This window comes from Somniosus microcephalus, chromosome 21 (genome assembly GCF_052327205.1).
Source record: "Somniosus microcephalus isolate GS21.2 chromosome 21, FLI_Smic_1.0, whole genome shotgun sequence".
Classification (NCBI taxonomy): domain Eukaryota; kingdom Metazoa; phylum Chordata; class Chondrichthyes; order Squaliformes; family Somniosidae; genus Somniosus; species Somniosus microcephalus.
The window spans coordinates 52,261,449-52,273,746 of record NC_141007.1 but is presented as its reverse complement, the minus strand read 5'-3'; the positions used below and the strand labels follow the sequence as shown (position 1 = coordinate 52,273,746).

Below are 12,298 nucleotides of genomic sequence, written 5' to 3'. Positions count from 1 at the left end.
GTCTAAAGGTGAGGCTCGGTAGCTCAGCAGGGCGAGATAAGGATCAGACTTGCTTTCTGTCGCTTTCTTCAGTAGCTGCTTGAGAACTTGAACACCTTTCTCTGCCTTACCATTTGACTGAGCATACAAAGGACTGGATGTGATGTGCTGAAAGTCATAATGTGCTGCAAACTGTTGCCACTCCTTACAGTTGAAGCACGGACCATTGTCGCTAACGGCAATCCTGGGAATTCCATGTCTGGCGAAGATGGATTTCACATGCATTATGACACTGCTTGCTGTGGTGCTTGAGAGCAGCGCCATCTCAGGATAGTTAGAATAGTAGTCAATCACTATTAGATAGTCTTTACCATTTAAATAAAAAAGGTCCATACCAACCTTTTGCCATGGTGCTGTTGGTAAGTCAGTTACTATCATTGGTTCCTTTGTTTGTTTGTTTTGGTGTTTCTGACATGTCTCACATTTGCCTATCATGTTCTCAATGTCCTTATTTATGCCAGGCCAATAAACAGTGTCTCTTGCCCTCCTTTTGCATTTTTCAATTCCGAGGTGTCCCTCATGAATCCTTTTGAGCATGTCTTGACGTAGAGCCTGTGGAATGACTATTCTGTTCTGTTTTAGTAATAGTCCACTTGCGACACTCAATTCTGACCTTATGTGAAAATATTTTGGACAGGAACCTTTTGGCCAACCATGATGAATGTTCTCTATTACTGTTTGTAATACTGTATCTTTTACTGTTTCTTCTGCTATTTGCTTTGATTTTGTGTCTGACATGGGCAGCGCAGCAGTGACCATACTCACATGAACATCCACGTCTTCTTCAGTAGAGCTCACATGACTCATTGTGGGTGCTCGGGATAGTGCATCTGCTAACACTATGTATTTGCCTGGTGTGTAGATCGCAGAATCACAGAAACCCCACAGTGCAGATAGAGGCCATTTCGGCCCATCGAGCCTGCACCGACACATATCCCACCCGATCCCCGTAACCCCTACACCAACACATATCCCACCCTATCCCCGTAACCCCACGTATTTAATCCCCCCTAACACTAAGGGTCAATTTTTATCATAGCCAATCATCCTAACCCGCACATCTTTGGCAGGCAATGACTATCTCCAACAAGCAAGAGTCTAAACACTGCCCCTTGACATTCAATGGCATTACCATCGCTGAATCCCTCATCAACAACATCCTGGGGGGGGGTCATCATTGACCAGAAACTTAACTGGATTAGCCACATAAATACTGTGGCAACAAGAGCAGGTCAGAGGCTAGGTATTCTGTGGCGAGTGTCTCACCTCCTGACTCCCCAAAGCCTTTCCACCATCTACAAGGCACAAGTCAGGAGTGTGATGGAATGCTCTCCACTTGCCTGGATGAGTGCAGCTACAGTTCAAAGTCATATCTTTGCAGCTTCATCATGAGTCGTTGAATCCTTGGAGACATCTCATTCAGGTTTTTTTTATGATGGCAACCAGAGGGCTGTGGTCTGTCTCAACTGTGAAGGTGGGAAGTCCATATATGTAGCCATGAAACTTTTCTAGTCCAACTACCAAGCCTAGACATTCCTTTTCAATCTGGGCGTATCGACACTCAGTATCAGTCATAGACCTGGAGGCATAGGCAACAGGCATCCAATCTTCACCCTCTGCTTGTAGCAAGACCGCACCTAGGCCATCTTTTGATGCATCCGTTGACACTTTGATTCTTTTTGTTGGGTCAAAGAAGGTGAGTACAGGTGTGGTTGTCAGCACTGTTTTGAGGTTTATCCACTCTTGTTCATGTCTTTCTGTCCATGCGAACTCATTTGTTTTATGTAGCAGGTCTCGCAGACAGGCTGTCTTGGCTGACAAGTTAGGAATGAACATTCCAATGAAGTTTATCATCCCCATGATGCATAGCACTCCTTTTTTGTCAGTGGGTCGGGGCATTTTGAGTATGGCGTTTACTTTTTCCATATCTGGCTCTATTCCTTTACCAGATAGATTATCTGGTAAAGGAATAGGGTAATGTAGTCTTAATATACCTACAGATGGGTAGTGTAGTCTTATACATGCAGCTATATACAGCTCTACGGCTCCACCTAGTGTCCACTATAGAATGACATGTTATTGATCATTACAGTGAGCTTATTATGGACACTACCATAGAAGTCGGCTCAGGTTACACTTGGCCATAGAATCTAAAATGGCCGTCTACTTAGCTCAGCCACACTTAGCAGTGTAGCAGCTGTGCAACACTGCTGGTAATTAATTCTTCTTCCTTTCTTATGTTCATGAAATATTTTCATTTGGAAAATCATTGCTGGTAGAATCAGAGTAGTAGTAAAAATGCCAATTAAAGTGTTCAGCTCCTTTAACTCTGCTGGGCTCATTTCCATTAAAAAAAAACCCAACTAATTGCTTGCTGGAAGTTGTAATAGGTGCAGGGTCAGCTAAGTGATAGAAGGACTGAGTTCGAAAAACTTTCAGTCCTAAAGCACTGTCACAAGAAAATCCATTCTTGCATACTGCAAAAGAAGAAAGATTACAGAAGTAGTCCCAGAGTATTTCCATACCCTTCAAGCATTTTATTTTAGCAACTTTGATGGTGTTCAGCTGCCAGCTCTCCCAGAGGGCATTGAGATTGATAAAATATGAATCCAGAACTGTGAGCAAATCTGCCCAATTTGACTCTTGGGGGAGCTAAGAGGGCTCTGGTAAATGTTTCAGCACTGTGCTTTATATCTGTATTACAATAATAACTTTATTCCAGGAGGACCTTGCTTGAGGTGGGGGTGGGGGGGAGTTTTATTGTATTTTTTCTGTAGACAGACTCCATTGACAGTGTTACTTGTGACTTTGGAAGTATAATAAAATTCCTCAAGCGGGCACTGAAATGATTGTATGTCCGCAGCTGTTCATCTTTTGAAAGCCATGACAGGTAACGCTGAGCAGCTTAAGGCTTCAGGAACAAGAAGTTCAAGAAAGTTGCAACCTTTAGAATCTGCAAGCATTGTCTTCAGTGTTTTAAAATTTGCAGGGAGAACTGCATTAACGTTTTCATTCAACCAATCTGACTTAACTACTGCACTGCTGACGTTCCTTACACATTGGCCTAGAAATTCAGTAGGCTTTGCGCCCACTTTTCGCCCAAAGAGGGTTTCTGCGCCAGTGTAAGAGGGTGCGCTGATATTCAGCGCTGCGGTAATGGCGGCGGTAGCCGGTAGCGCTGCGCCGACACCGATGACGTCATCGGTGTGCGCAGTGCCCCGGTTCCGCCCCGCTTCCGGCCCAAACCCCATATTTAGTTGCGGCCGCCTCTTCTGCAGCGGCCGCAAACAGCGTTTGAAAAACGGGGCCGTACTGCTGCGCTACTGGGGCGCTTTAAGGTGGAGGTGCGGTCGGCCGCTTTTTCGGCGGCCGCCTGCCCGCACCTCCCTCCCCGGCCTCCTACACCACCCCCCCCCGCGGCATTGGTGGCTGATTCCCGCGAGCCCGGCACTTCTCCGTGGTGCCGGGCTCATTTGCCGGCAGAATCCAGCGGCGATCTCACGGCTGCAGGCAGCTCCTCCTTAAGAGAAGGAGGAGGCCTGCAGTACCCCAGCCTGCCGCACCGCATCGGGTGGCGCAGCGGCAGCTGGAGCGCTGAAATTCACTTTCAGCGCCCCAAGCGGAGGCGGGCACACCCTGGAACAGCGCCCGATTCTGACTTGGGGCGCTAAAAGTGAATTTCTGGCACGCGCAACTGGCTCCGCGCGCAGCGCTAACTTTTGGGCGTTAGCCTGCTGGCGGGCCTTAACTGAATTTCTAGGCCTTGGTATTTAAACAACAACAACTTGCATTTACATAGCGCAGAGAAATATCCTAAGGTGCTTCACACGCTGAGGAAACTGAAGACCATATTCAAAGGAGAGATGAGAAGCGGTGATCAAAAGCTTGGTCAAAGATTGGTATTAACCTCACAGAGGGAATTTTATCACCTCTAGGCTTACTTATTGGACAGCCTGCTGAGGAAATTGTCTGCTGCATCACCATGTTGGCGGTGATCGCAAGTAAGATTTTTTTTGCCTAACCAAAACCCAGACAGGGAACAACACAAGGTTGGGGAATGGGAGAGAGAGACACACACACCATAGTTATAGTTCTGATCTTTGCTTTGATAATGGTGAAAATTAATTAAAAATGTTAATTTAATTAATACCTCCATATGAGAGGATACGCAAGGGCAGTGACTTATGTCTTTATTTCAATCCCTTTTTTTTCTTTTTTCTTGTATTGCTAGCAGCAAACAATTATCAATGGTATCATTATGTATTCTTTTTACGCACAACATAACATGCCTTAGAGGACACCTCACCTTCACGAGCCACCTCTGGAAATAATAAGCTCTTGAAATGCTATTGACAATTGTACTTGAAATATGTTGATGATATCCTTCAGTACAATATACTGATCTCTCCCAAATCCATGTTGAAACTAGCACAGATTTCTTTCAGAGTACAGCAGTGACACTCTTGATATGTGCTGTGACATTTTTACAAATGTTTGAAGTTACGCTCAATCTGTTCGCATCAATCTTCTGAATTTGATGTCACGTTACCGAAGTTTTCAGAAAAACATAACAATCATTCTGGGGGAAGGGGGGGGGTGGATAATTGGCTAATAGAATGACTATATTCAAACAAAGAACATGATGCGCTCCCCCAGTACATGAAATTTGGATTTTGATGGAAGTGAAATATTGGTTAGCTTTACATGGAGCCGATGGGATGCTGCTTTAGTTTTGATGAATTCAGCTGTAAACATATTTCAACAGATTTCATCAGCAACAGTGAAAGCTTTGATTTCTATGTATTTTCCATTCCTCGCCTGGTCATCTCATGCCAGAGAGCTTGCAGGCTGCTATGTGACAATTAAATTAAAAACTCCTGACATCTGAAAGTGGGAGAGGGGATCGGACAGATAACCCTGAAACATCTTATTAGTACACATCATCAGCTCGAATATCTTGTAAAAATCTTGACTGCTGCAGCATTGCATGTTCTTGTGTATGGCATCAAAAAAACACAAGTAAAAGTAGCCACGTCAAGTAGATATATTGAACAGCAGCTTTTCTTGTCAACAGTTTTTTGCTTACCAATTTCCTCAGCTTTCCTCATCTACTCAAGACATGAATTCCTTGCTGGAGCACGGCTGCACATCAATCACCCTCTGGTACCTCACCCAAGTAGCCATTATTTATGAGTCTTGATAGTAAGTGTCAGCAGACTATATGACTGTGGGAGCACTGCTGCTGTGCCCAATGCTGTCTGCATGTGCACTTCCAGAAGATGGCAACTGGGTAACAGTTTAGGAGCAGAAGCCCTAGCTATTTTTGATTCCCTAAATTTGGGAGGCTAAAGGGAATTGTAGCATTCCTGCTGCTGCCCTATCTGAGATCAGCAAACTCAGCACATACAGGAGATTGAACCTGGGATCTTCCTGGTCTGTATGGCTCAGGTACTCACTAGAAAAACTCGGTGAACCATAAGGGGAGAACAGCAATTCACAAAGATTGATAGGCTATTGGTAATAACTGAGAAATGCTGCATGCCTTCAAACCCATCAACAATAGCTTTTTTTGATTGCGTTGTGACTGTGCGGCTGATTAAGCCAAGGCAGTACACATTTATTTACTCATGTTGCTAACTTATTGTAACAGCAGATGAAACTCTATGAAAAGGTAATTTAACCACAAAGGTAAGTACAAATGAGAGATACCGTTTGATCCATCCAGGTTGTAGAAACCCAGAATTTCCCATCACAACATCTCATTGTCAATCGAGATCCAAATAATAATGGGAGATGCATCATTAGTGCTAAGAAAATGTTAGCAGTGCTTTATATAAATATAAAACACGATGGCAAAAAGACACATGTAAACTTGTGTGTGGTGTAAAATGACAGTACTTAAGGGATTTTTCCTTTCCTGGTATCAATTAGAAAACATCTGGTTCTGGCTGAGGAGAGAACTTGCTGAGATGACGGGATGGCAGATTTCATATTACAAGCTGTTCGGAAATTGTTCCTTTGTAAAAAAAATAATTCTCTCCTTTATATTCTCTTAACAATTATTAGAACTGAGGTCCACATACCTTCCCTTTCTGTGACTAACTTGAGGGCAAATCAAGCCTAGACTGGGGCTGAAGAACCATTGTACTATTCCTGGCCCGACCATATAACTACAGCCATTTTGCAGACGGTTCCAGTCATTCTTTGATTCCATAGTTTTTTTTTCTCTCTCTATGAGTAGTTTCTTTGACTTTGAGTTTATTGTAGTTTATTTAGAATTGCAAAGCATTGACTTAAAATTAAGGAACAATCCTGGGTTCTACAAATCTATTCTGGAAATAAAGGAGAAACTCTAAGTTGTGCAGATCTTTATGGAAAGAATGAGATCAGTCAAAAGCATGAGAGGCGCCTCTGAGGATTTGTGGACTTTAACAGGTCTTTTTAGATCATGTAAGCAGGCCGACTGATCAGCTTGGTTCACTTGGTAAAAATCGTTGACTTTGAAATTAAGCTGTGGGATCCTATGGTAAAATAATTCAAAATATTTAGTTGAAACTCCTCTTTAAGTGGAGGTATTAATCCTCATAAAATAAATAAATAAATTTAGCAATCCTACACTCCCAGCAGGGAATCCATACTCGTTGCGAGCACGGATCAGAGATGGGACTAAACATTGTAGTCACAATTCCCTGGTCTGTGCTCCCTTTGACTACGGTCTGTTGCTGGGAGTGTGGGGTTGCTGAATTTATCCATTATTGGGTTAACACCTCTGTTAAAATAGCATTCCTAAATTAGTAACCCTCTATAATTTCAGAGCCTTTATTATACACTTGGTTATTTATATTGCCAATTACAAAACTCCCATCATTGCTTATGTGACTCATTTTGAAGGAAATTGGTGTTGAATAATTAAGAGCAAGTCTGTTGAATAGGTTTAGCTGTAAAGTGAAAGATAAGTATGGGTCTGAGAGTCTTAATTTAATAACTTGGTATCGAGCCCAACAATTCTCTTTGTGGTACAGGTTGAGCATCCCGAATCCGGCAACCTCAGGACCGAGGCCGAGCCGGTTTTCGGGTTTTTCCGGACTTCGAAACGTGTTTCTGATGTCCGAAGTCCGAAAATGCCTGGGCCCAGGTTGCGCTATTTCCGGTTTTTGGTAAGCCTCCCTCAGGGTGTCCGGATTCCGGAACATTTTACGGATTCCGGACCCCTGCCACCAATCGTCCCGGAGTCCAGATTCTGAAACATTCTGGATTCCAGAACTCCGGATTTGGGACGCTCAACCTGTAATTGATACAAAAGAAAATTTCAGAAGAACCCAAAATTAGCTTCATGCCTTAGGTATGCCATAAGCTATTGACAAATTGGGTCCATTGTCTTTTGAGTATGAGATATGGGCGGTGTCATTGTATTCCTTTTTTGTAAATAAAATCAGCATGTCAATTGTATTATTCTTAATCATTTTCCATCTTTATTTCAGATGACGTACCTCCTTATTTTAAAACGGAGCCCATTCGCTCACAGATCCACTTGGAGGGAAACCGCCTGGTCTTGACATGTATGGCAGAAGGAAGCTGGCCCTTGGAGTTCAAATGGTTGTACAACAATACGGAGCTGACTCATTTCTCTCTAGAGTACAGGTCAGAAGTCACGCTTGCAATTTTATCTTTGTTTTTCCATGAAAATTTTTAACCAGAAGTCCCTGGTCGAGGGAATTGTTACATGAACTGCTCCAGTTCAGATTAGGCTACAGAATCCTAGGTTTTGTATCTTGAGGTACAGAATATAAAAGCAAGGAGGTAATGTTGAACTTATACAAGGCTTTATCCAGGAGTTAATTGAAGTATTGTATACAGTTTTTAGCATGCCATTATAGGAAAGATATACAATCAGTGGAAAAGGTATTCTTTTAGTCTTACTGCACAAAGACAAATTGTACTGGTTAAACTAGTTGAGTAGGCTCATAACTGTTGTTCAATATGTTTATTTGCTGCGAAATAAACCAGCTTAATGATGTGTATCTTTCCTTGAATTACCAAATGTTTTCTCAACCTGCCTTTGGAGAGGTCCACATGGGGACAAAATGCGAAAGACATGAATAACCCGTTCTGGTCATAAGGGAGTACTAGGGTTACACCCTAGGCTATACTACTGTACAGTTAGACATTAGGTCTTACAGGCCATTTCTTGATGTAAAATGCTCAGACCGCTTATGGGAGTGGCTTGCACTGTCGTACCCAGAAGAACATCCAAGGCAAGACCCAAATTTGTAACATTTCCAAAATGTATTACTTGACATTGTTCTATAATGAACTGCATCTTTCACCTACCTGCCTCTTCTGTGAGTCTGTCTGACCTCCCGCAGTCTATGGCGTCATCAGCAAATTTTGATATTCTTCCCTTGAAATGTATTATCACATGGTTTGTCACATGGTTTAATATGAGCATGCTCAGTTCGCTCTGACCTAGTAAACAAGCACCTTGACTAGCAACTCATCCTGTCTCTGTCCTTCATTTGTTCATTTTTGGCGACGAGAATGGGATCCCAAAGCCATTTTTAGGGATCATGGAAGGACAAAGTGTTCAACCTTCGAGTGGATAAGTTTAAGGTGAATTTGTGACACCTAAACTGAATTTTTTGGGATGTTTTACTGTTAATGCTGATGCAGAATCGTCTGTGCTTCGCCTTCGCGTGGTGTATACACAGCAACAGTGGTGTTGATTCTCACAGGTACACAGGTAATGCGCTGAGTCACTGTTCAACAGGATCAGGACAATCATGGCCGCGCCAACGGGATTCATCGGACGCCTCGACATTTATGACCAAGCTCGTGAACCATTCAGTTCTTACATTGAGCGGGTGGAGATGTTTTTTAAGGCCAATAACATTACTGAGACCAAAGGTGCAGATGAGAATGTTCAAGCTCAAAATAAAGTAATTCGTGAACGTAAAAAAGCAATTTTTCTAACGACAATCGGGCCAGATGTTTACGGAACGTTGACAAACCTACTTGCGCCAGGGAAAGCGAAGGATGCGTCATTTGAAAACATTGTCGAGAAACTCGAGGACCATTTCAACCCAAAGCCATTAGAAATAGCAGAGAGCTATAAGTTTGGTACCAGAAACCAAAAACAAAGTGAAACCATCAGTGAGTATATTATAGCCCTTAAAAACCTGTCTTTGCATTGTAACTTCGGCACATTGTTGGATCATGCGTTGAGAGATAAGTTTGTGTGTGGACTGGTGGATGAGCGCACACAGTCCAAGTTACTGAACACTCTGAACCTAATGTTTGACATAGCATGCAAAATTGCCCTATCTATGGAGATGGCATCTAAGAATGCTAGGGTGCACCATCCAACTCAAGTGACTAGTGCAGCTGAGATCTACAGCCACAAAGCCACCATCAAACCTAAAGCTGGGAGACCGAGTCAAAAGCATGTTAGTGAGAGCAGTTCAGTGAATTGTTATTGCTGCAATGGAAATCACTCACCACAGACCTGCCAATACAGAAATGCGAAGTGTTTTCACTGCCAGAAGCAAGCCATATTTCAACAGCTTGCAGAGCTAGATCGAAAGCAGGAAGTAAGAACCATTCTAGTGGCAATGCAAAGTAGCGACAACAAAAGGGAGGAGTTCACAATATTGAAGTGAACACACCTGATGTTGAGAACTAGGCATCTACAGTATCTATGCATACTGGAGCGTTCACGATGCTGAGGACGTCGTGAATAGCACGTTTAGCGAGTTGGACACACCGCAGGTAGAGGTTGGACAGACAAAAAGGGAACGGGTGACCAACAGGCAGATTACTAGGCGCAGGCAGGTAGTGCAGGGGTCCCCTGTGGACATCCCCCTCTCAAACAGATACACGACTTTGAGTACTGTTGGGGGGGATGGCTTATCAGAGGAAGGCAGCAGCAGCCAACTTCCTGGCACCTGGGGTGGCTCTGCTGCACAGGATGGGAGGAAAAAAGAGGGGTAGAGCTATAGCAATAGGGGATTCTATTGTAAGGGGAATAGATAGGCGTTTCTGCGGCCGCAAACGAAACTCCAGGATGGTGTGTTGCCTCCCTGGTGCAAGGGTCAAGGATGTCTCAGAGCAGCTGCAGAACATTTTGGAAGGGGAGGGTGAACAGCCAGTTGTCGTGGTGCAAAAAGGTACCAACGATATAGGTAAAAACCGGGATGAGGTCCTAAAAGCTGAATATAGGGAGTTAGGAGGTAAATCAAAAAATAGGACCTCAAAGGTAGTAATCTCAGGATTGCTACCAGTGCCACGTGCTAGTCAGAGTAGAAATAGAAGGATATTTCAGATGAATATGTGGCTAGAGGAATGGTGCCAAGGGGAGGGATTCAAGTTCCTGGGACATTGGAACCGGTTCTGGGGGAGGTGGGACCAGTTCAAACCGGACGGTTTGCACCTGGGCAGGGCTGGAACCGATGTCCTAGGGGTTGTGTTTGCTAGTGCTCTGGGGGAGGGTTTAAACTAAGATGGCAGGGGGTTGGGAACCTGAGCAGGGGGACAGAGGAAAGGGAAACAAGGATAAAAGCAAAAGAAAGGAAGGAGAAAAACAAAAGTGGCAGTCAGAGAAATCAACGGTTCAAATCAAACATGGCTACAGTAAATAATAATTCTAATAGGACTAAGAGCGTTAAAAAAATAAGCCTGAAGGCTTTGTGTCATAATGCGAGGAGCATTCGTAATAAGGTGGATGAATTGGCTGCGCAAATAGAAGTAAACGAATATGATTTGGTTGGGATTACGGAAACGTGGCTCAAGGATGGCCAAGGCTGGGAACTCAACATCCAGGGGTATTCAATATTCAGGAAAGATAGGCAAAAAGGAAAGGGAGGTGGGGTAGCATTACTGGTTAAAGAAGGGATTAACACAATTGTAAGGAAGGATATTAGCTCTGATGATGTGGAATCTGTATGGGTAGAATTGAGAAATACCAAGGGACAGAAAACGTTAGTGGGAGTGGTATATAGACCTCCAAACAGTAATGCGGAGGTTGGGGATGGCATTAAAAGGGAAATTAATGAAGCATGCAATAAGGTCACAGCAGTCATCATGGGTGACTTTAATCTACATATAGATTGGGCTAACCAAGTTAGTAACAATACCATGGAGGAGGAATTCCTGGAGTGTTTACGGGATGGTTTCCTGGACCAATATGTCGAGGAACCAACCCGAGATCAGGCCATCTTAGGCTGGGTATTATGTAACGAGAAAGGATTAATTAGCAATCTTGTTGTACAAGGCCCCTTGGGTCAGAGTGATCATAATATGATCGAATTCTTCATTAAGATGGAGAATGAAGTAGTTGACTCAGAGACTAGGGTCCTCAATTTAAATGAAGGAAACTACGATGGTCTGAGGCACGAGTTGGGTAGGATTGATTAGGGAATGTCACTCAAAGGGTTGACGGTGGATAGGCAATGGCAATCAGTCAAAGACTGCATGGATGAACTACAGAATTTGTTCATCCCAGTTTGGCACAAAAATAAAACAAAAAAGGTGACTCAACCGTGGCTAACAAGGGAAATTAGGGATAGCATAAGATCCAAGGAGAGGACATATAAATTGGCCAGAAAAAGCAATAATCCTGAGGATTAGGAGCAATTTAGGATTCAACAAAGGAGGACAAAGAGATTAATTAAGAAACGGAAAATAGAATATGAGAGTAAGCTAGTAGGAAACATAAAAACTGACTGTAAAAGCTTTTATAGATATGTGAAGAGAAAAAGATTGGTGAAGTCAAGCGTAGGTCCCTTGCAGTCAGAATCAGGGGAATTTATAATGGGGAACAAAGAAATGGCAGACCAATTAAATACATATTTTGGTTCTGTCTTCACAAAGGAGGACACAAATAACCTCCCAGAGATGTCGGGGAACATAGGGTCTGATAAAAGGGAGGAACTGAAAGAAATCAGTATTTGTAGGGAAATGGTGTTAGGGAAATTGATGGGATTGAAGGCCGATAAATCCCCAGGGCCTGATAATCTACATCCTAGGGTACTTAAGGAAGTGGCCCTAGAAATAGTAGATGCATTGCTGATCATCTTCCAACATTCGATGGAATCTGGAACAGTACCCATGGATTGGAGGGTAGCTAATGTTACCCCACTATTCAAAAAAGGTGGTAGTGGGGAAAATGCTAGAGTCCATTATAAAAGATGTAATAGCAGAGCACTTGGAAAACAGAGACAGGATCGGACAAAGTCAACGTGGATTCACAAAAGGTAAATCGTGC

The 12,298-nt window shown here is 43.2% G+C and overlaps 1 protein-coding gene across 7 annotated transcripts in view; it reads left to right on the top strand.

Moving 5' to 3' along the window:
- Positions 1-12,298, top strand: part of sdk2b (sidekick cell adhesion molecule 2b) — a 1,061,066-nt gene that overhangs the window by 511,635 nt on the left and 537,133 nt on the right. For all 7 annotated transcript variants that reach the window (XM_085963616.1, XM_085963614.1, XM_085963610.1 and 4 more), the window contains one exon: positions 7,521-7,680. In XM_085963616.1, coding sequence (XP_085819742.1) covers positions 7,521-7,680 — 160 coding nt within the window. The remainder of the gene's footprint in view (positions 1-7,520; positions 7,681-12,298) is intronic.